This window comes from Paramormyrops kingsleyae, chromosome 22 (assembly GCF_048594095.1).
Source record: "Paramormyrops kingsleyae isolate MSU_618 chromosome 22, PKINGS_0.4, whole genome shotgun sequence".
NCBI classification, from domain to species: Eukaryota; Metazoa; Chordata; class Actinopteri; order Osteoglossiformes; family Mormyridae; genus Paramormyrops; species Paramormyrops kingsleyae.
The window spans coordinates 8,982,187-9,004,598 of NC_132818.1; the positions used below are offsets into that span (position 1 = coordinate 8,982,187).

At 49.2% G+C, this 22,412-nt stretch overlaps 1 protein-coding gene across 2 annotated transcripts in view; it reads right to left on the reverse strand.

The window, feature by feature from the left end:
- Positions 1 to 18,866, reverse strand: part of LOC111853219 (glutamate receptor ionotropic, NMDA 2B-like) — a 55,153-nt gene extending 36,287 nt beyond the window's left edge. The window contains exons 1-4 of one of the 2 annotated variants that reach the window (XM_023829921.2): positions 17,110 to 18,866; positions 13,843 to 14,015; positions 13,353 to 13,470; positions 2,871 to 3,437 (exon numbers count right to left, since the gene is read on the reverse strand). In XM_023829921.2, the coding sequence (XP_023685689.2) occupies positions 2,871 to 3,437; positions 13,353 to 13,379 (594 nt within the window). In that variant the 5' untranslated portion in view covers positions 13,380 to 13,470; positions 13,843 to 14,015; positions 17,110 to 18,866. Of the gene's footprint in view, positions 1 to 2,870; positions 3,438 to 5,483; positions 5,587 to 13,352; positions 13,471 to 13,842; positions 14,016 to 17,109 lie in introns of those variants that run through there. The other variant, XM_023829922.2, reaches the window with a different exon arrangement.
- Positions 18,867 to 22,412: the final 3,546 nt, after the last annotated feature.

Consider the following 22,412-nt stretch of genomic DNA (forward strand, 5'->3'; position numbering starts at 1 on the left):
ACAGGACACGCTGTCTACGGGGCACAGGACACGCTGTCTACAGAGCACAGGACACGCTGTCTACGGGGCACAGGACACGCTGTCTCCGGGGCACAGGACACGCTGTCTACGGGGCACAGGACACGCTGTCTACGGGGCACAGGACACGCTGTCTACAGATTGTTCACAAAACACGTCCTACGAAGTGAGAAAAGTTATAAGTAAGTCTTAACATTCATGTTTGAAATGGACGAAAAGAGGCAGGAAAAATAGGACACACATATTTAGGGCTCTCTCTCTTTCTTAAAAGCATGCTAGCTGGACAGCCACATCTCGAAATCAGGACAGAACGAGAGAGAGTATTGATAGAGGGAAGGCAAAAAAACAGAAAGGGAATATTATAACACAGGGGTCGGTGAGTGAGGAGAAGCAGCGCGTGACAGCGGAATGAGAGAGGCTGGGCGTCTTGAGGGGGCCTGCCCAACCGCACGTGTTTTTCAGAGAGCAGGAGAGTATCACAGCGGAACGGTGCTAGACCTCATTAACCGCCGCCGCAAAACAAGCCGGCCGGTGATGGATCGCATTTACAGATGGACAGGATCAGCTGGGCTGATTAAAACCCCGCTGACTGGGCGTTGCCAACGGTGACAGCTAGCCAAAACGACCCCCCATCCCTGCCTCAGGCGAGGTGACCCCGAAAAACAGCTCCCCTCTGAATTGAACTCGTAGCAGGGCTGGCCCCAGCCAAACCGTTTCATTACCCCCCCCCCCCCCCACCACCAAATGGGAATATGTGCCAGACACAGGTCACATCCGTCAGCATTCAGGTCCGGTACATCTCATTCCTGACTGCCACGAAATCGCTCCAGGAATAAATTAATCACCTCAGTCACACCTCTGAGGGGCGGGCAGTTCTGGACTGATGAAGTGTTGCGTTACGCCGTGAACGCGGTGCAGGGGCTGCGTGGGGGTCCAACATGGAAACGGCGGGGCACTCCTGAGCGTTAAACTGCCTCTTGAGTTTTGTTGCGCCCTTCCACTGACATCATTGAGTGGTGGGATTAAAACAAACAAACACAAAACCCAGTGCCTGGTGCACAGGGGAGCACATGCAGATCTGCTCGCTGTCATGGGCGATCAGGTGCCGAAACACACTGCGCACAGAGAAACACAAAACACCGCACATATATGCTAAGGGACACTGTGCAGCTCAGAGGGTCAGGACTCCACACCTGTGATCGGAAGGTTGTCGGTTCAAATCCCCAGGTCGGCAGAGTGATTTCGGTGCTGGGTCTCTGAGCAAGACCCATAACCCGAGGGAAGTGGCTGAAACTGCTTTCTGAATTGTACAGTGAGTTGGATAAAAGTGCTGGCGAAATAGATAAATATTCAGTGGCCTCAAAAAATTATGCCACACACACTTCCCATCATGCCCCAGCACAGCCACCCCCCACAGGCACGCGCTTCCAGTGCCCTTCAGCGTTTTACAGAATAAATCGAAATCACGTTCCCCCCAGCAGGCCTCTCACAGCACAGCAGCACAACCCCCCCCCCAGCCACCAGATTAAAGGAGTGTGTCGCTCTCCTGCTCCTCCATCTCCGTCTCCATCTCCCCCTAATTAATCTGAGCCTCACCTGTGCCGCCTGCACCACCTTTCTGGCCCCATTTGTCTATCTCTGCTCTTGCCATCACGCTCGAATTCCTCCACACTTCCTGTCTCCTCCTCTCTCTCTTCCTCCCTGATCCATCACTGCCTCCCCTCCAAGTTGCGGTCAGCTTCTTCCTTCTTCACTCCCAGTCAGTCCATTTATCCCTCTCCATCGGTGGGAGAATGAGGAACCCCCCCCACCCCCCATACACCCAGGTTCTACGTGTGTAGATGTGCGAGCTGTTGCCATGCCAACCACGCCAGGAGTACTTGGCCTCGAGTCGGGGTAGGGTGGGGGTGGGGGGTAATAACAACTAGACGAGTGACTGAGGAGTGTGTCGCTCCTCCTGCACAACCTCCTCCTCGTCCTCCTCCCCTCCACGCTGCGTCTCCCTCACCTCCCATTTGTTTACCATTACCAGAACCCCATCAGCACATTACCCAGTTATGGTCTCGCTCTGGTGTTACTTGCGTGGCGGTGCAGGTAATCGGTTAAATGAAGAATGCGGAGCGTCTCCGTGATCCCGCCTGGATCTGGCATCCGGCAGCAGCAGACGTGATGCATACCGAGTTAATTCCGTCAAATTATTCCAGGCCGTTAACTACCTCAGTCAAAGTGGAGGCAATGTACCGTTTTGCTTGTGACCCCAGTCTGACGCCACCCCCCCCCCCCCATGTCAGCACTCTGTTCGTAGATGCAAATGGGAGTGAACTTTGCATATCCGGCCTCGGCTTTGGCTGTTCTTTGCTACCCAGGATGACTGGGCTAAAGGCTAGCAGAGTCCATATGAGTTATAAACCCTCAACCTGAAAGCCATCAGAAATGATCAGTAATTACGCACCAAGTGTACGTGGATATGTGCATGTGTGTGTGTGTGTGTGTGTGTGTGTGTGTGTTTAAGCCAGTAGGGACACTCTGAGTATGTGAGTGCAGGTGTGAATGCATGTTTCAGCCAGTAGGGGCACTCTGTGGTACGGAAAGTTGTTTGGTCTCGCAGTTTTGTTTGCAGAGGCAGGATGAAAAGGTGGCCCCCCGTCACTCAGCCAGCTCTCTCCGCCACGACATGACACTGAGGACAAGTTTCCGAGTCACTGCTCTGTGCCTCCTACTCATCACCCCCCCCCCCCCACCCCTGTCACTCGTCCCTCTCTCGGCAATTCAGTCTGCAACTTCATCCAATGTCCTCCAGTCGTCTCCACGCCCGCTGGCCCCTCAATCGACCCCTCACGGAGCTGGCCTACCTTGGCCGCCATGATCATGGATGAGCCGCCACGGATGCCCAGGATGGGGATGTGCGTCTGGGCCGAGATGAAGTCCAGGATCTGGGCGATGGCCTCCTGGTCGGTATCGTCACCGAACACCACACCCTGTAGCCAGTGCTTGGTCATCAGATCGCAGATGCGCGTGATGATACTCTTGGGGTCCGTCTCATTCATGGTGACCAGCTCCACGTTGGGCGGCAGTGGCATGTGCTGGAAATCGTCCTTCTCGCGGCCCTCAGCCAGCGCCAGTTCGCTGGAGTTGCCCACCAGCACCACAGCAATGCTTTGGCCCTGCGCCAGCTTGTTGGGCGGTGGGGGGGGCGGTGCCACAGGGATGTAGTGCGGGCCGCCCCTCTCCTGTCCGCCGGGTCCGCCCTTGTCCCGCCGACACGTGCCTGGGGTGGCCAGTGACAGGACGTACAGGAAGAGGAGGAAGAAATGTGGGGAGAGATGCGGGGAGCCCCTGGGAAAGACACGACGGTCCTGGGAGGCAGAGGACGGACGACCGTGGCACGCAGGCATGACGGAGGAGTGGAGACGTAATCCCTGGGCACAGGGAACAGAAGGAAAGTTAGTGCAGAAGGAGCTGTGTGATCGGCGCTAATTAACCACAGCAGACACAGCAGCGCCTCCATCACACATGTTGGCACATAACAGAGCCGGAGAAACTGGGCCACTGCAGGGCGAGGTGATAGACAGGCGACCTGACGGGCAGACAGACAGATGGACAGCATGACAGACAGGCAAACTGACAGGCAGACAGACAGATGGACAGCATGACAGACAGGCAAACTGACAGGCAGACAGACAGATGGACAGCATGACAGACAGGCAAACTGACAGGCAGACAGACAGATGGACAGCATGACAGACAGGCAAACTGACAGGCAGACAGACAGATGGACAGCATGACAGACAGGCAAACTGACAGGCAGACAGACAGATGGACAGCATGACAGACAGGCAAACTGACAGGCAATCAGAGAGACTGATGGACAGATTGACAGACAGGCAAACCAACAGGCAGACAAAGAGACTGATAGACGGATTGACAGACAGACTGATGGACAGAACTGCAGACAGACAAACTGACTGGCAGATAAATGGATGGGCAGACTGGCATACAGACTAAGAGACAGGCTGATGGGCAGTATGAAAGAGAAGTGGACAGTATGATGGACAGGAAAACTGACAAGCAGACAGACAGGCACACTGATGGGCAAATCGACAGGCAGACAGACAGACTGACAGCATTCGCATAAACACGCAAATGACGGGAAGCCGGAAAAAGCACAGATGATGCGACAACAAATGAGAGAAAGGAGGTAAAGGAGATGGAGGGGAGAGGATGAATAAGAACAGAGGATATATGATGGGAGATGGGGGGAAAAAGGGATTTTTATCGACTCTCTAAGGGACAGACCCATGGGCTGAGTGATGCACTGACAGGGCGACTCGGAGCAGCTCTGAGATTGATTAACTGACTATCAGACTGACAGACGGACAGATTCAGGGACTGACTGATAGACTGTCTGACCCTGCCTGCACACCCAACTCCGCTCTGCTGCACTCTTTCTCCCTCTCTCTGAATGACCACAAATCTCTAACTATTATTTATAGACCTTTCCATTAACAGTGATGCAGGAAGAGGGGGAGGGAAGAGGGGGAGTGAACGAAAGAAAGTGGGAGCGAAAGAGTACGCACAGCTTGTGTTCTGACAGGCATGTTTTGTGTGTGTATGTGTATGTACATGTGCATATATGTCTATGTGTGTTTCCGGCAGGGTTCCCAACATGTAACGCAGCGGGGAAAAGGGGGGATAGAGATGACAACATAGAAACGCACAATAAACACACCGCATGATGGAGTGAGAAAGACGGAAAGAGAGAGAGAATAGATAGGGACAGAAACATGGGGGTTGGAGAGAGCAGAAGGGCTTCTTTAAGATAACTAATTGCTAGAAGTTCGTCAGGGTTAATTACAGGTCCCTGTGTTAATTGTTAACTGCACACTCTTCCTAAGGGTGGAAAATGAGGTGGGAGTGTAAGTCCAAGGGGGGGGGGGCTGTAACGAAGGGGTAGAAGGAAGAGGATGGAAAGCGGAACCAAGATGGAGATTCGGATTCAGGGAAGAGGGGGAATTAAAGACAGGGAGGGAGAATAAGAGAAAGACGTAAGAGAAGATCAGCAACAGATAGATGGAGCAGCAGGAAGAGGGCTGAGGAAAGAAGGGAGGTACAGGGCAAGAGAGAGATGGAGAGAGACAGAGAGAGATGGAGAGAGATGCTCCATTTGAATCTGTACTTCTCCAACAGCACTCAGTTTCCATAGCAACCGTTAAAATAGGCCCTCTCAGTGTAACAGTGATGATGGACACAGAGATACTCGCTGGTACCCCTCACGCACCAGCGTTCCCCGACACAAACAAATCTGGATGTCTCACCCGCTCATCCGCCCACCCACTGGAGGGCGCCAGTGAGCACCACACATGGGGAACGCGGGACCGGCTTCTCTTAGCAGAGCCGTTAACTGGGCACGTACGGCGCCCTCCCACCACTGGCACGCGTACGGGGAGGGGAGAGCCTCTCCTAACCTGCCTTGGGGGGGCGGGATGTGGCGACCGTGGCCAGATCCGTTTCACACGCCCGTGAGCTCCCTGGCAACCGGAATGGACCCCCTTAGCAGCAGAGTCTGGCCTGGGGCAAACAACAGGGAAGTTCAGCCTGAGCAGCTTCATTGTGAGGAATCAGGGATACACAGACAAGCAAAGCAGACAGGAGCAGTGTGGCTCTCCTCAGAGGGCTGGACAAGTGTGACTGTCCTCAAACGGGCCAAATAATACCGAAGGATGGAAAGGAGCAGGAAATATAGGTGCTCAGCTAGCAGCGGAGACGCTGCCTCAGCGAAACGCCGGACAGGTAAGGAGTGGCAGCTGGTCGCTCGGCATACCGGCACGTCTGATTCACAACCCGAACTTACCCGGGGATGGGGGTTACAATCTTATAAGCGTTTTCATGCAGCATTCAAAGTCCTCGTGTAAGATAGAGTACAGGAGGGGGTGTGCGCTAAAAGATGCTCATCGCAAGACGCTTCAATCCCGGCGTCGCCGGCGAATCGCCCCCCCCCCCCCCCCCCCATGCGAATACCAGCTTCTGAAGTGAATGGATTATGCGCGGAGCTCGCGACGGTGGCCGTCCCACAAAGCCAGCGATCTCTCCGGGATGCTCGCTGCCCTTAGAGGCCGCAGGGAGGACGCAAAACCAGGGCCAAGCGGCAGGGATAATTACATCACAGAGTCCTTTACCTCTCTGCCTTTTTTTAAGACGGTGTAAGTACCAGCCAAGCACCCAGGAGAACATTTCATGGTGAAAGCCTGAAATGTAAATATCCATCCATTCCTTTTCTGTAGCGACTATGTAGGGTGACAGGGGTTTGGAGCCTGCGGGAATAACCCAGGATGGGCGCCAACCCATCACAGGACACACTCACACCTATGGGCAATTTAGTAATTAATTAACCTCAGCATGTTCTTGGACTGTGGCGGGAAACTGGAGAACCCGGAGGAAACCCCACGACGACAGGGGGAGACCATGGAAACCACACACACATGGAACCCTGGCAGAGACTTGAACCCTGGTCCCAGGGGCCTGAGGCAACAGTGCCAACCACCGTGCCACCGTGCCACTGCACCACCCCAGACAGGTAAGCATAAGTAGCGTACATTGAATCCGCCACGGCAGGGTGACCGAAAGACAAGCCGGGGGGGTGGCCTTGGTGGTAGAGGGATGTTACAGAGAAGCCGCCCCATAGTTATGCCATCTGAGCTCGGGGGGGGGGGGGGGGAGTAGGAAGTAAACTCTGGGGTCCAGAATGAGTGTAGGTGCGGTAGCTTAAACAAGGAAGCAGGATCTATTCAGCATTCTTCATGCTGTCACTCTACACGCCGTCGTTAACTGCACAGCCCCTCCAGGCCACACGCCACATCCCAAACACTTCCTGCTCCGGCCCAGACAACGCTCACAGAATTCATTCAGCTCAGAATTCATTTACTCTTCTTCACCTTCCTCTTTTATTTTTGCCAAAAAAGACAACATATTCAATCACTGTCTCGCCTTGTGATAACTGGTTCATATCCAATACTGTCTAAAAAGGTCATTCGTTTGGTCCCATTAGGGCCTGGACACATGCCACTCCATTCATATACGGAGACCGAGCTTGACGAGCCAAGACATGACAAAGAAACCAAAATGACCGCTCGTGAACAGCCTTCCTCTAATCGCACGAAATGTGTTTTATTGACAGCTTTTCGCAGATTAGCACCGCGCTAATCTCTCCCGTTCGGTCCATCTCATTCCAAACTGTTATTTTTAGGACTCTGGCTCGGCCAGCCTGGGATTAACGGGTACATTTCAGCGCGAGAGGCAGTGCACGGGCTCCCGGAGTATGGACAGGAAGTAGTCGCCAGGACGCAAGCGGGAATTTACCGCGAACTCCGACCTCCTTGGCTGATAGCTAATCACAAGGACAGGGCCATCAGCGCTGCTGTCCGTGCTGCTCCCAGCAGCAAACATTAGAAAGCGGGCGGATAAGATGCCAACTTCTGCAGCGTCTGTGTTTCCCTCACAGACGGATGAGGGTTTATTCCCTCACAGACGGATGAGGGTTTACTCCTCTCTATGCTGCAGCAGAGGTACACAGTGGGTAAAAACTCAACAAAATCTGTGATGGAGATAATCGAATAACATAAAATCAGTGAATTGAAACTCTTGTAAAAATTCCGAAATTGTTATGATGCTCCATCCACTGAAATACAATAACCTGAATGTCACAGCAAACCAGAAACTACATTTTTTGAAAGTGCAAATGATTCTGAGGTTACTACACTGCAGAGAGGAAAAGGACTCGTCTTGGTATATTAGTAGCTCAGTATCCATTTGAAAAGGAGTGCTCCTTATTCATAAGTGAACAGCCATATTTACACAAAGGCCATCAGGCTTTGTTCATCTAAATGCCAAATAAATTATTGTGTTTTATTCGCTGGTCATATTTAATTCTCCATTTCTTCGATAAGCTATACTCCACCCATATTTAAAGGCAGGGGGCGCTCATGAGCACTTCCTCTGCGGTCTCTGCGAACCACATCCAGTCGGTGTGGCAGGACTGCCGTGTCTTTGCGCATACACTCTGGCTCCTGGCAGCAGGACCTGAACGCGATGGCGGCCCCCACCCCAAGGCACGCGTGGTGCCGTGTAGGACATGTCATTCGGTTTTTCCGGAGCACGTGTCTGACGAGCTCGCCAGCCCCATGACCCCGGGCGCCATCAGCAGAATTAATGTCCATTCCTTCCAGCGACACGCCTGACCTTACTGGCTGTGCGCTTCTCCTTCTGCTGTGTTCTTCACTAGAAAGCTCCACCCAGAAGCAGCGCTTCACTGCGGCACACGCTCTAAGCCCGTTTAGGGTGGAGGCCCCGGCGCCATCTGTGGCCGTGTTTAATGTCGCAGCAGAAAGCTCAGCCGACAGGCCCGCCCTGTGTATTCTGTCTATAGCGCTTTTCCGAGTGCTGAACTGAATGCACATAGTTCGCTAACAGGTGAATGGCAACACCGGTGTGGATTTCGGTGATGATGCAGACGGATCACCAGCTCTAACCTAACTTATGCGGTGGCCGTCGCCTGAGCGATTTCGGGAGCTCGCAACCGAGACCTTCCCTCGCGACCCGCATGACATATAGAGGGTTAGGCCAAACCGCTGATTGTTTTACACACAATACAATTATAATTGTTGTTATCATTATTAGTAGCAGCAGTATTATCATAATTATAATTATGCTGGCAGTGTTACTGTTATTGCTCTCATAATATGACCTTCTACCTCAGGAAAGAATAACACGGCTTATAACTTTCATAACGCTAAGGAGAAATTTTAGGATCATTTTATGATGCGGCCATAATTCATACAGAGGGTCCAACCATATCATTAGCCAATGGAATGTTTTGAATCGGTGAGTGATGAGGCGGGGCCAACACGGGGGCCAATCATTTTTCAGCTAGGGCTGGTGCCCCTGAAGCCCCGCCCCTGGTTACATCTGTTTTGTCATGATCTTGAGCAGATGCTAGTTCCTTTATCTGGACTGACTACCGAACTCTTGGGCAGATTCCTCTCTAAAAGTGCCTGTATGCTCGTGAAACGGACTATACCATCATGCCGACGGCCTCCGTGAGCTTCAGCCATTGCTGGTACTCTCAGCTACCCGCCCGAAGACCGAATTTGAGGAAAAAAAAAAAACACACAAAAGTGTAGCTGCCTGGCCCCCCATGAGAAGAATCGGGAAATGGCGCACGTACATCCCGCATTGTAAATGGCGCACGTATATCCCGCACTGTAAATGACGCACGTACATCCCGCACTGTAAATGGCGCACGTACATCCCGCACTGTAAATGGCGCACGTACATCCCGCACTGTAAATGGCGCACGTACATCCCGCACTGTAAATGGCGCACGTACATCCCCCCCTGCATGCTGCGAGAAAAGCTGATGTGCTGGTGCCTCTTCATGGCCACCGTGACGCGCTTTGCGCCTGACGGCGACGTCGACCGTGTGTCACTCTCCTGTTTAAATCACAGCTACGCCGAGGCCCCGCCGGTGCTGGACGATTTTAATTAAAGAGGCAGCGAAAAGTCAGCAAGAGAGGGAAAGGGAAATAGAGAGCGGGGAGGGAGGGAATGATACAGAAGGGGATCGTGGTGGAAAGCGGTCCCACAGAAGATGGGGGGAGGTTACAGGCTCATGGAAGGGGAGCAGCAAAGAGGAGGAAAAGGAGTCAAAGGACAGAGAAATGCTCTGACGACAATTTTGAGTTATTCTCTCTTACCCGTGTAAAGCACCTTGGGGCAACTCTGTTGCGAAAGGCGCTATATAAAAATAAATTGAATTGAACTACAGGCCTGCATCACCTCTGTAGGTAGTTCATTATATTTCTTTATTGTCGTCTTCCATTTTCCACGTGTAAAAGCAATGTGGCCTTTCCTCTCCCTCCAGCATCTCTCCCTCTATCATTCTACCTCATTGATTTTTCGCCATTATAAAAGTGCATAGGGCATTCTCCAGCTCTGATATTTAACACACGCTTACATGATGAGCAGAGTCACCTCCGTGCCTGACATAAACATTCATTCGTCATGACATTTACATGTAAATTACAGATAAAACATAGACAGGAACAATCATATAAATCCAAACGCTCAGATATATGTTCCCACTCATACGCACACACGCACCACACACATAAACACGGAAATGGCTCAATCGATTGCCTGCCCTTCGCATTCTGTCTATAGCGCTTTTCCGCAGGTGACGAGTGACTGCTGAACAGGATGCACAGAGTTCACTGTCAGGGGGGGGGGGGGGGCACACATACACCGGCTGCAGTGAAACCGCCGTCCACCTGCCACAGCCCAGTGGAGCTGCTGGCAAATCAGCTTCGCACTGCTTCATGAGCCATAATTTCTCCAAAAAGCCAAATCAATCACTGGGTGACGGGCAGCTTTAATGCGGGAGCCGAGTCACGGGCGCCGGGTTCGAGAGCTCAGGTCGCTGGCCTGCTTCTGCCAGCGCAACCCTGCCGTTTCCACAAGGATTCACAGCGTCGTTACTTTGGATTTCTGCTTCATTGTCGCAACGCTGATCCTTGTAGTTAAGGCAGAGCTGATTCACAGATGAAGCCGTGCATTGGGGGCTGTGGACGGACTTATCTTAATTGTCTCATTTGCCTAGGGGGAGAGTTCTTGGGCTGTTGCTGTTGCCTGCCCCCTCCAGCCCCCCCGGGAACCATCGCCCCCCCCCCCCACTCACCTTACCACTGTCTTTAACAGCCCCCTTTTGCCCCTCTCCGGTCATTGTTAATTAATAAGCAAGCTGTTCCTAGTTAGGGCCAGCTGAAGGCCCGCAATGTCTTCAGGTCCAGCACACCCCCAGCTCTTGACACTTCAGGCAGGGTCCCCGCCGGGCCGGATTCCAGTCTGGGCCGAACTCGGACACACACCCCAGTGCCCCCCTGCTCCTCCACGCTTAAGGCAGTGGCTCTCAATCCGGGTCACGGGGACCCCCAGACGGTCCACGGTTTTGCTCCCTCCCAGATCCCGGTAGAGATATGATTTGAGAAACACCAGCTTAAGGCACAAAAAAGGTGAATAATTTCTCTGCCCTACCTTAAAAAAAAAAATAAAAAATGAGAAAATGTACAAGAAAAGCTTTGTCACAGCGTAACTACTGTTTACACCCATATATGTGGCCTATACTGCATATAGTTTATTTTCAGTTAGGAAATTAAATGTACTACTGACAAGTATATCCATCCATGCAGCCATCCATCCATTTTCTATACCAAAACTTCCCGTTTAATATGCAGCTGATTTGGCCGCTTCTATATTTCAGAGCCATTTTGCTGTTCCAAATGTTTTGCTCCAGAAAGAAAAGTCTTTAAGTAGCTGCATTGCCACTTTTGACAGCAAACTAATCCCCCATAAGGCAGCGTCTTTCCCTCAAAGCGCAAACAAACCAAATCAATTAATTGTCCCTATTTGCAGGTGTTCAGCCTCCATGTCATTAAATGTTACCGCGAGATCCAGTTAAACTGATGACATCGATTCCATTACAATACAATCAAATCCACATTTGTGGCATTTCCAACGTTACCAAGGACATGAACAAAGGACTTGACGACTTAAACATATGGGAGATCGAAGTAGTCGAATCGCAGCGGGGTCATGTTGATCTGTCATCTCTGTGACCGTTGCTGCTGCTGCTGTGTTTTTATGAGAAATGGCTTTAAAAATCTACAGTTTCACTCTTTAATCTGCCGTTGGTTAACGACAATTTGAGTGTCTGGCGCACAGGCTGATTCACGGACAGACAGCTGGTGCTGTACTCTCGGAGCGAGATCCTAGGCTGAAGACTCAAAGGACAGAATGGCAGAATGTCATTTTTCACCACGACATGCCGTTATTTGGCACTAACCTTGACCACTGGGGAATACGACGAAGAATTATTTGACTTATATGGCGTTTCCCTTTAAATGACACGTTCACGCCATTCTGCCTCAAACGCATCACCGCACAGCCTGTTCCTTCGTCCCACACATATGGGCGACCTGCCCTCCTTCTCTCAGTCTTTGTCTCCATCTCAAGCTGACTCAAGCTCCCAGCCATGTTGCTACTCCTCAATCGCGCTCTTCCCGAACATCAGAGAGTCACAAACACCACCCGAGCCCCCGCCCCCGCTGGGCGGGACAGCTCAGGGACGGGCAAGGTGGCCAAGAAGCTGAGGGCCCCCGAAATCAAGCCCTTCTGCTGTCACCTTCGGGAAAGCCGGCATGGAACAGAAATCCGCCTCCATCTTGACAAAGTCAGAAATAAACCTTGAATATTTCAAACAGATACGGGTGGCGGATGGACTAATCTTCAGGATATCCCCGGTATTTGAAACAGCAAATGGTTTCCTGGTGGTGTAAGTCATACTCCTCCTGGAGGCCATGACAGGAATGAGGACAGAAACGGCAATGAAGCATTAGAGGAACTAATGGGGGTATTTATTCCGCGACCCCATACAGTGCCTCTGCTTTGCCACTTAAAAATCTCTGCTTGGCCAACTGACTGTAGAATTAAAACAGCGAGGGGGTGTAACAGTAGCTTCAGTGAGCACCAGGGGGAAAAACAGGAAATTATCAACCAACAAGAATGAGAACCGGCTGGCGGGGAGGCCCATCAGTGGTGGGCGTTATGTCTTCGAGCGTCACATGACCGATTTTCACCAAAGGTGCCGAAATAATCTATGACGCGAGATAAAGACACGGGATACGCATCCAGTCAGGGGCTGTCCTGTCTGCCCCGCCATCTTACTGGTTCGGAAACGCCCACAGATGAAGAACAACCCTGCTCAAGAAATCCTTTAGCTCAGTGTCTCTCAATCCGGGCCTCGGGGACCCACAGGCAGTCCATGGTTTTGCTCCCTCCCAGCTCCTTGCAAGACGACCCACATTTTTGCTCCCTTCCAGCTCCCGGAGGTGGGAGGGAGCAAAAACATGGACTGTCTGTGGGTCCCCGAGGCCCGGATTGGGAAACACTGCTTTAACTGATTAGTCGATATTTGTAAAGCCATGCAAATGAGCCCGATACTCGATACAGACTGGGCCTTGACACCTTCTCCAGTCCCCCACACGGCCATGCTGTCCATCGATCCATCGGCGACCTGCTAAACAGGGAAGCCGGGACTGCACAATCCCAGGGAACTCTGGGAGGACAGCGATATCCCCAACCGCAAGTGCAAAGAGTCATCCCCTCTTTCCAGGGTCTAAGGGCACACATGGATACGGAGGCACATTCAAGAGTAGTGTCAGAGGAAATTAGAGGGGCAGGGATGTTTGGGGCGGGGGGGCACACATTGCCTCTGACTGCCTCACCTTGTGAACTGCCAGCCCGGATCTCATCCCTGCTTCTCAGAACTGGCATGATGGAGTGACCAGGAACTCCGCTCTCCCTCTCATAGCCCCAGACAGAGGGAGGGTGAACTGATAACGGCTGGAGACGAGACAATAGCAAGGAGAGAAAAGAAGAGTGAGGGGGCTGAACTGCACAAACTGCGGAGTGTCACGTGTGTGAAAAGGAGAAGACAGTTAATCACACAGTTGGTTTGCCATTCTGGTTCATGTATTTCTTAAATGTAAGTGCAAGGTAAAAAATAACAGTGAAAGGTCAAAGAACATGGACATCAGACTGAGTATTAATATCTGTGAGTAGTGATTTACTTATGAGTCACTGAAAATATGTAACTGTGGACAGGACATGGAGGACAGACAATGATTTGGGTTGTTCCTTTTCAGTCATCACTCCTCAAATCTTTTCTCAGCGGGGATTCAAGATTCTTAGCTCCTCCCTTGTAACCAAACTCACAGCAGCTGAAGGAAACTGACGTATGGGGGAAGTTTCCGGAAGGTCCAAAGAAGCGGGTGGAACGGACAGGCTGTTTTCTCTTTCTTCTGCTGTCCTGCGTCCCCTCCTCGCCGTTTTATCTCATCGCCGCCGAATCTGTCGCGTCGGTCGGCTTGGTGCTTCACGGCGGCAGTCTGTAGGAAACAACAGTTGGGATTACTCATCATCCAGCGCATAACATTAAATGAATATTAAAAAAAAAAAAAAGTTGATATGAAAAAGGTCGGCAAACTCAAATCACGCTTCTATCAAGAGTCCGGCGTGACTCAGACTGAGTCAAACTGACACTTTACAGAAATGCTGTTCGAAATGGTCGTCCTGCACAGACGCTGCCTGTTTGCTTCGCCGATTAACATCGAGAATGATGCATTATCGTAGTCGCAAGCTCTTATGAACCGAAAAAAAAACAAAAACCCGGGCACTTATTTTCCTCCTCTCTGTCCCAAAGTGGGCGTCCACCTCTTTCTGTCTTTCCCTGCCCCCCCCCCCCCTTTTCTTGGAAGAGACGGAGGAGATCAAGGCTGTGTGAGAATAATTTTGATCCAGCCAGGCAATGTGATAAATTATGTATTCTACCCAGATTTATGTACAAAAGTCCCTCTCCTGCTCGCTCTAATTATCCAAAACTAGTTCAGTGGTGGTGTGATTAACTTCTAGTAACGTTAATTACACACACATCCACATCTGTTTATAGGGTCCCGTCTCTAAAATGGTATGAGCAAGTGGTGGGACTGATCTAGATCCTACTGGAAAAGACAGCACTCTAGGTAAATAAGTGATAAATTAAAAATGCAGATTAATAATGAACACTGGCCTCGAGGCAGCAGATTGTGGTTTCTATATTTTATAAATTGATAAGATCTTTTTCTATCACACACACACACATTAAGTTTTCAAACAGGGGTAAACGGCACACATAAGACACACAGCGGAAAACACAAGAAAGACGGCACAGCGAGGAGGAAGGTTACGGGGATGACGGTCAGCCCACAGTTTCCGAATGACAAGTGCTGAGGTTGTCACTCTGTCAGCGTTATCCTCCAAGAATGAATTATCAGACTGCGATACGGTCCCGTCAGCCACGGAGATAAACGGCATCTTCGGAGAACGAGGGCTTGGTTCCGGTTCGTAATTCACATTTGTGAAGGTGCAGCATGAGAGCTGGAGAGGAAAGGATGACGTTCGGCTTTGGCGGGGGAAGACAGGGAGGGCATTATACTCCACAGATCCTTACACTGATCTTTGAGATGTTAGGCCTCAAGACTCGAAAGTAGCCTTTTCACACAATGTCTTAATGCTATACACAGCGGGGCCGTGTGTGTGATATACACTGTAACTCTTCCAGAAGTTCCATAACAGAGGATGATTATGATGATTTAATCACTGAATGGAGGCACCTTTAAATTTATAGCTATATCAGAAAGATAAAATCCAATACCACCTACTTACTCGAGCGAATGTTAACTGAAAGGGTCAGAGTTCTACCCAGAATTCCAAAGAGCAGTCATGTGGTCTAAGCGCCCCCCCTTAGCAGCGCTCGGCATCGCTGCTATCTCCACACGGCCTGTCCGCGTGATTCACTAACAGAACAGCAAACCGCTTATGACAATTCAACCCCTTCAGGGGGCAGCGGAACGCGACAGCACTGTAAGAATTAACCTCTGAAATTAATTAATCACGTCACGTTGGACAGTCTAATTAAACGCTGATTATGAGTGATGGATTCGCTTTAATTCTGGCTCCACGTGCGGCATTCACACCTGAAGGCTCGTCCATCATCAGTGGACTCTAACTTGCCCAGTAAGGTCTCTGCTTTAAGGCGTTTGGCTCGTTTTAACTCCATCCCCGCGGACACCGGCGGACTCTCGCCGCCTGAGCGCCGCATCCCGATCCATTCCATTAACCACTGGGGTTTTCCATGGCTCCACGCTCCGAAGGTGTCCACTCCTCAGTCTGTTCCGGAGCTGGCAGGCTTAGCGAGTCGCTAACGAGGCAGAGTGGCAACTGTCCCCTGAGCCAATTCCAGAGCCCCTCGCCTTCCCCCTGCCGGGGGTAACGTACGTGGGCGGATTTGGTAAGAGGTGCATGTAAGAGATGCTCCATCACCCAACCCCCCCCAAATTTAAGCATTTAGTCAGATGACCGCATCACACAGCCGGCTGGAAAATGGGACACGGCGACAGGTCATCTGAAGCCACACAGACCTGGGGGACACATGAGGGACCGGGCCGGATGACGGTGGGGATCGCAGGGATCCCAAGCAGCTCCTGAGTAAACCACGAGCGTAACCTTGACCGCAACGACAGCAGAGGAGCGATTGCCCACCCACCCCCCAATCCTCTGCCTTGCCAAAATGACTGCTAGGTTAATTGGCGAGCATGCTGAGACTGGACGACTGAGCCACAGCAGAAGTGTGAAGGGGCGGGGGGTGGGGGGGGGTTATGGGCCGCACGCGAGCACTTCCCGGGAACGCAGATCGCGGGGCGACGGTGAGATTTGCGTCGAGCTCCGCAGGCTAGAGTGTGACAGGCAGAATGCCGGAAGGGAAGGCAGAAGCCTGAAAGCAGACATTTACACACACACACACACACACACACACACACATTACACTGAATTAACAATGCATCCAACAGCTGCACGGAGAGCCGGAATAGGTGTGGGAGAAGAGCGTAAGGGAAGGACGCTTCAGTATGACATATGAAGATGCAGGTTACATAAGCGCATGAAAGACAGGGAGAGACAGGCATCTGGAGCCCAGCTCTCTGACAGGCACATTTTTAGTAACAGGGAGATATGAAAACGGTCAGCAGGGAAGAAAAGGGGAAGTGTTTAGAGAAAGGAGACTGTGATTCAACAGCCCACCTACATTCAATCCCACCCTGGCACACACACACACACACACACACACGCACAGCCATACCCTGACATATACCAAAAGTAATATACTGACCCACACAAAAAAAACAAAAAAAAAAAAACAAAACGCAGCACTACTGTACTTGCACACTAATGCTAAGGGTAGCATTAAACCATTAAAGACAGACACACACATCTGCATACGAAACACACTCCGTGATGCTGTGGAGTGCAATATATAAAAAGATCATTACACCATGAACACACACATACAGCGCTCAAGCACGCGCATACACACACACACACACACACACACACACACACACACACTACATACAGCAGATGTATAGGAAGGAGGGAATCGGTACTCACCTAATTAACCCCTTCCATGCACAGCTTGCATTTCAGATGTCTCAAAAGAGAAAAGTATTACATCATATTTGTATCAATAGTAATGCTAAAAACTGAAAACGTGGTCCTTATTCCTGGATGGGAAAATTCCATTTAAAATTAATAGTAGAAAAAAGTATTAAAATCAGTTTTTAGTCCAGTAGAGAAAAATACAGTCCAGAATTGTAAAGATAATGACTGTTTCAAACAGGAATTCCTTCCCAGTCACACATATACTCCTCAAAAAATGAAACATACAAATAAAAAAAAAGACAATCCAAAACTCATTTAATCACAGTTATTAAACCAGAAGCTCTATAAAACCTCTCCGGCGAACTTCAAACACAGCTGAGGTGGAACATTTATTCTTAGCAGAAGAGGCAAAACATCAGCATAGAAACTATGAGGTGGCAGAATGAATTTCTGCACTTATCCAGCTACGTCCAAAATTCTGCCTCACACACACTAATTCTGGTACAAGTTTTTGGTCGGCTGGTAATCCAGTTAAAATTTTCTGCAAAATCCCCACCCTCCTATCCTCGTATTGCTAAAAATGATTTTTTAAAAACACTTACTCAAACACAAAAGCATTCCCCCCTTTAAATGAACCCAAATGAAACTGTGAAATGAATGGAGTTTCATGGAGGCGGAGACCACAATGCTTATTTATGATTATCTAATGTGAAAAAATAAATAAAATAAATAAAACAAAACAAATCAACGGATGAACCGGTTAAAGTCGATGGAGGAAAGAAATGGCTGTATTGAGATGAAGGGATGAAAAAGGGGTGACAGAGAGAAAGTATGAGGGGAGAAAAGAAAAAAAATCCTTTAAAAAGGTAAAAAAAATTCAGCGAGGGTTTTAGTCCATTCTATTTCAGTGCTTGTGCGTGTGTGTCAGAGGAAGAGTGAGAGAGCGCAAGAAAGAGAGAGAGAGAGAGAGAGAGAGCGCGAGGGAGAGAAGGGGAGGGAGAGAGAGAAAGGGAGGGAGAGAGGGGGAGAGAGAGAGAGGAGGGCACAGGTGACGGACCAGTAGAGTAGGAGAACAGACAGAGAGACAGTGGGGGAAATGGTGCTGCAGCAGATACTAAGAGAGCAGCTCGAGAAGCAGATTACAGGTTAGTGAGCATGGAATGACAACATGGCTGCCATCCTGGAAGGACCGGCTGGCTTGTGTCATATGAAAAGCCTTTGAAATGGCACTTTGGTCATGCTGAGATCGCGGCAGTGAAGGCCTCCGGGACTTTGATGGAGGGTCTGACTGAGCGGGAACGGTTGAAAGAAAGAGAGAAAGAGATGGAGAGGGGGGAGGAAATGAGGCACACGGCGGGCGGACTTTAATGAAAACACCGGCAAGACAGAAAGGAACAAGTGTCTGCTCTTAAAGTCACAGCATGAGAGGTAGTTCTTTGTGGCATGTCAGAGAGGAAGCTGGATAGAGCGATAGGAGGGAGGGGCGGAATTTATCATGGAAAACGGCGACACATGGACCGACTGAGCTGGGCAAACCAGAACTTCTCTCAGCCATACTTCAGAGCCCGTCGGCGATCGACTGGCGCAAATGTGCCGCACACACAGAAGCGCACACAGGAGTGACAGATGGAGAATAGAGTGCGAACGAGCCTACCTAAAAGGCTAATAAAGGATCCCAGAATGAGTGAGGCAGGGAATGGAGGGAGAAGAGCAGAGAGTGAAAGCCAGGATGCGGGTGACACCAATGGAGAGGTGGGCGTTTAAAAATAAAAAAAGGCAAGTCTCAGTTTAAATGGGCTGCATTTAGAAAGGGGTGTGGGAAAGTGGGGGGGGGGGGGGTGGGGTTAAAAGTGAGAGGAGTAGAGAGAGAGGCGAGTCCAGGGATGAGGATGATGAGGGAAAGAGACGCAAAATCAAAAGTGTCCCCCCCCCTCTGCCCCCCCCATCATCATGGTGCTCACAAAAAGAAAAAATTGTAGAGCAGGTAGATGGAGAAATAGATAAGGAGGCAGAGGAGGGAGAGTGTGAAGAGGTGAAGTGACACCGTGCCCTCGAGCAGCGCGATGAGGATGAAGAAGAAGAAGAAGCGGGACAGAAGTATGAATACTCCGGAGATTTCCGTTTTATTCTCAGGCGTTAACCCCCCCGCCCCTCACCGCCAAGAGCTTTCCGACGCCTCTTCAGAAAAAGCACAGACTCAGCCGTCAAAATGCAGAGATGTACAAGCGTCCATTCGGCTGTGAGATCTGTCACCGCAGAGCCTCATTGCAGGCGGCGTGCAGCAGCATCAGGACAGCGCCGGACACAGGGCTGGTACGCCATCGCTGCCCGTCTTACAAAAAAAAGCCCTGAGCCGAGAGCGTTCTCTGGATGCTCCCACCCACCTCAGGAAAAAAAAAGAGATGCAGTGAGGGAGGAAAGGAGGTGTGTCCTTTGAGAATATTTGCATTCTTTTTTTTTTGGGGGGGGGGGGTCAAAAAAGAGTGAAAGAGTGTGAGGATCTTTACAGAGTGTATATGTGTGTCCCCGAAGAATAAATTTATAGAACACAACACGGTCTGCTGCTAGAAATCACAGATTGCGTGTGATGCCTTCAGCAAGAGCAACTTTCTTGGAAATTCTCGCTTTTCCCACTGACCTCATGGGAGTCCAGTCTGCCATGTTCTCCACACCAGGTCAGAAGTGGTGCTTGGACAATTTGGTTTGTAATTCAAGCTAGTGTGTAAATACAGCCTTTCTGTCACTCTAACCGATTTGACAATCCTAGCACCCATACAATAGAGCCTAAAAACCTAAACACTGCTTAGTATGCTTGTATCCAGTAAAAAAAAAAAGCTTTTTATTTACACTTAAATAGTAATACTGGTTAGTGTTACCATGGCAACTTAAGGCTAAACTGGAATTCTTGCTATAAACTGCACATAGAGAAGACCAGACCTGCTTTAATCTATGCAGCCTTCGCCTTATGGCTGGTTCACAACATTGCCAGCCCATCAAGGACAGATATACCACAGACATACTAGAATGTATGTACACACCCAGTTTCTATTCCCATCTCCTCTCTGTCAACCTCCTCGCTTGCATCTCCCTCTCATGTTTTTCCTCCTCCGTCCCTTTCTCCTAGCAGTTTCCTCTCCGTCTCTCACTCCATCACCTCATCCGCATCTCATTCCCTCCTACAGCACCCTTTTACATATTTCCCATCCCTCTATGTCTTCATTCTGACTCCATACTCCCTTTTTTGATTCTGTTGCCAGTAGACTCTGCCAGAAAAACAATGCTTTATGTTATGTAATGTGAGAAAATGGACAACGGCAATAAGCAGCATTCCAAACACATTTGGGCCAAAGATGTACAACTACCCGAAAAGGAAACAAGGCATTAATAATTGTCAGCAACATAAATTGTGCAAATGCATTACATTGTTCTTCGATGCAACCTCAGTATTTTTCTGAAACTCTGGCAGCGACACCCAGTGGTTTTTGACGACTGTTGCTCATTTTTCATCCGTGAACACAAGCGATGGCTAATACTGCACCCATGTGGCCGGTACGTTGACGCAAGAACATGTACCTATTAATAATACAGGGGGATAATAAGGAACAAACAATATGTTGCATTTGTAATTTAAAAAAATGTATTACTAATGGACAACACTGATGTCTCACACTGGGTTTGGGGGTTTGAATCACATTGTGGGTGTGGAGTTTGCACCTTTGCCCCATGTTACCCAAGGGCCCGAAACAGTATTTCTCAGTTAGCTATGTTAACTTAACATGACTGTCCAATAAGTATGCTCCTTACCTGAACTCTCATTGGATGATGATGATGATTGTCCAATAAGTATGCTCCTTACCTGAACTCTCATTGGATGATGATGATGACTGTCCAATAGGAATGCTCCTTGCATAAACTCTTATTGGACGATGATGAAGTTTGTCCAATTGGAATGTTCCTTGCATAAACTCTTATTGGACGATGATGTAGTTTGTCCAATTGGAATGCTCCTTACCTAAACTCTTATTGGACGATGATGACTTTCCAATAGGAATGCTCCTTACCTAAGCTCTTATTGGACAATCATGGCTTATAGCTGGAATTAACCCAGCTAAACAGAAATCATAGAACAACCCCCAGTGTCTTAAGTAAGCAGCTGGATGACTGACAGATGTATCCTTAATAAGACAGCAGATGAATGAGAAAATTAACTTAACGTTTAGTTCAGCAACAACTGAAACCAAAGTTCATAACACAGCTAATCACTAAGCTACATTAACTTGCACTGAGCCTTGTCCACTTTTAAATACGATAAAATTAGCCTAATGCTAGACTTTAACGTGTTTTAAAATACATTTTTCCTCATTATTTACGAGTTAGGACAGTAAAAAATACATATGGTTTTTTGACTCAAGGATTGAGGAAAGGTCTTTTCCACTGCATATTCATACTAGGCCTATATTCCGCACAAGCTCGCCTTTTCGTGTACGTTATACGTGCACCACCCGCATGTAACACTATAAGAGAAATAAACAACATAACATCAAGGTTTACTTTAACTTATACCCAAATAAAAAGTTTACTTCGGTAATGAATTACTACACAGGATCGACTTTAACAGCAGTTAGTCTCCATGCAGTTACCCGCGAGGGAGACGATCGATCTTTAATGCCCCCTAATACTCATACCTTTAAATAACTGTTTTTAAGGACGAAATATCTCTCAGTATTACACTATGGTCAACACAGGCCTATCAATAAATGAATGTTCGGGTTAATCTTGAGCTCTGAAGCAGCTTTAGAAAATGCAGAGGCGCCAGGTCGCCACGAAACAAGGCAGGTGTAAATGCACACGATGTATATTTGCTATTTTTATAAACGATAAACATGGATGTGCATAATGTGCCCCTAATGCAAAACAAACCTGCAATTATAGTTCGTTTCAAGAATAAATTGTGTCTATAGTAGTGTCTTACCCAGACAGCTACGGTTGAAGCACGTTAAGCTACAGTATACTTAACTGATGTCCTAATGAACAGCATGACGAGGTTTTATTTTATAAGGTGTATAACGTGATGTGTTTGAAAATGCAGTTTGTCCAGACGACAAAAAAATTGTATTTTGTAATTTTTTAAGTATTAAGTCGGTAACATGTTTTAGGTTTGTCCTATCAGGTAATTCATTTCTTCTCTTCGTCGTTTCTTTATAGCAGTTTTCCGGCGGAAACGAACAGTGACGGTAGATTGATCCATCTCCACGTATTGGTGAAATTTTCATACTCACTCCTAAAACCATATAAGCCTAAAACAACAGACG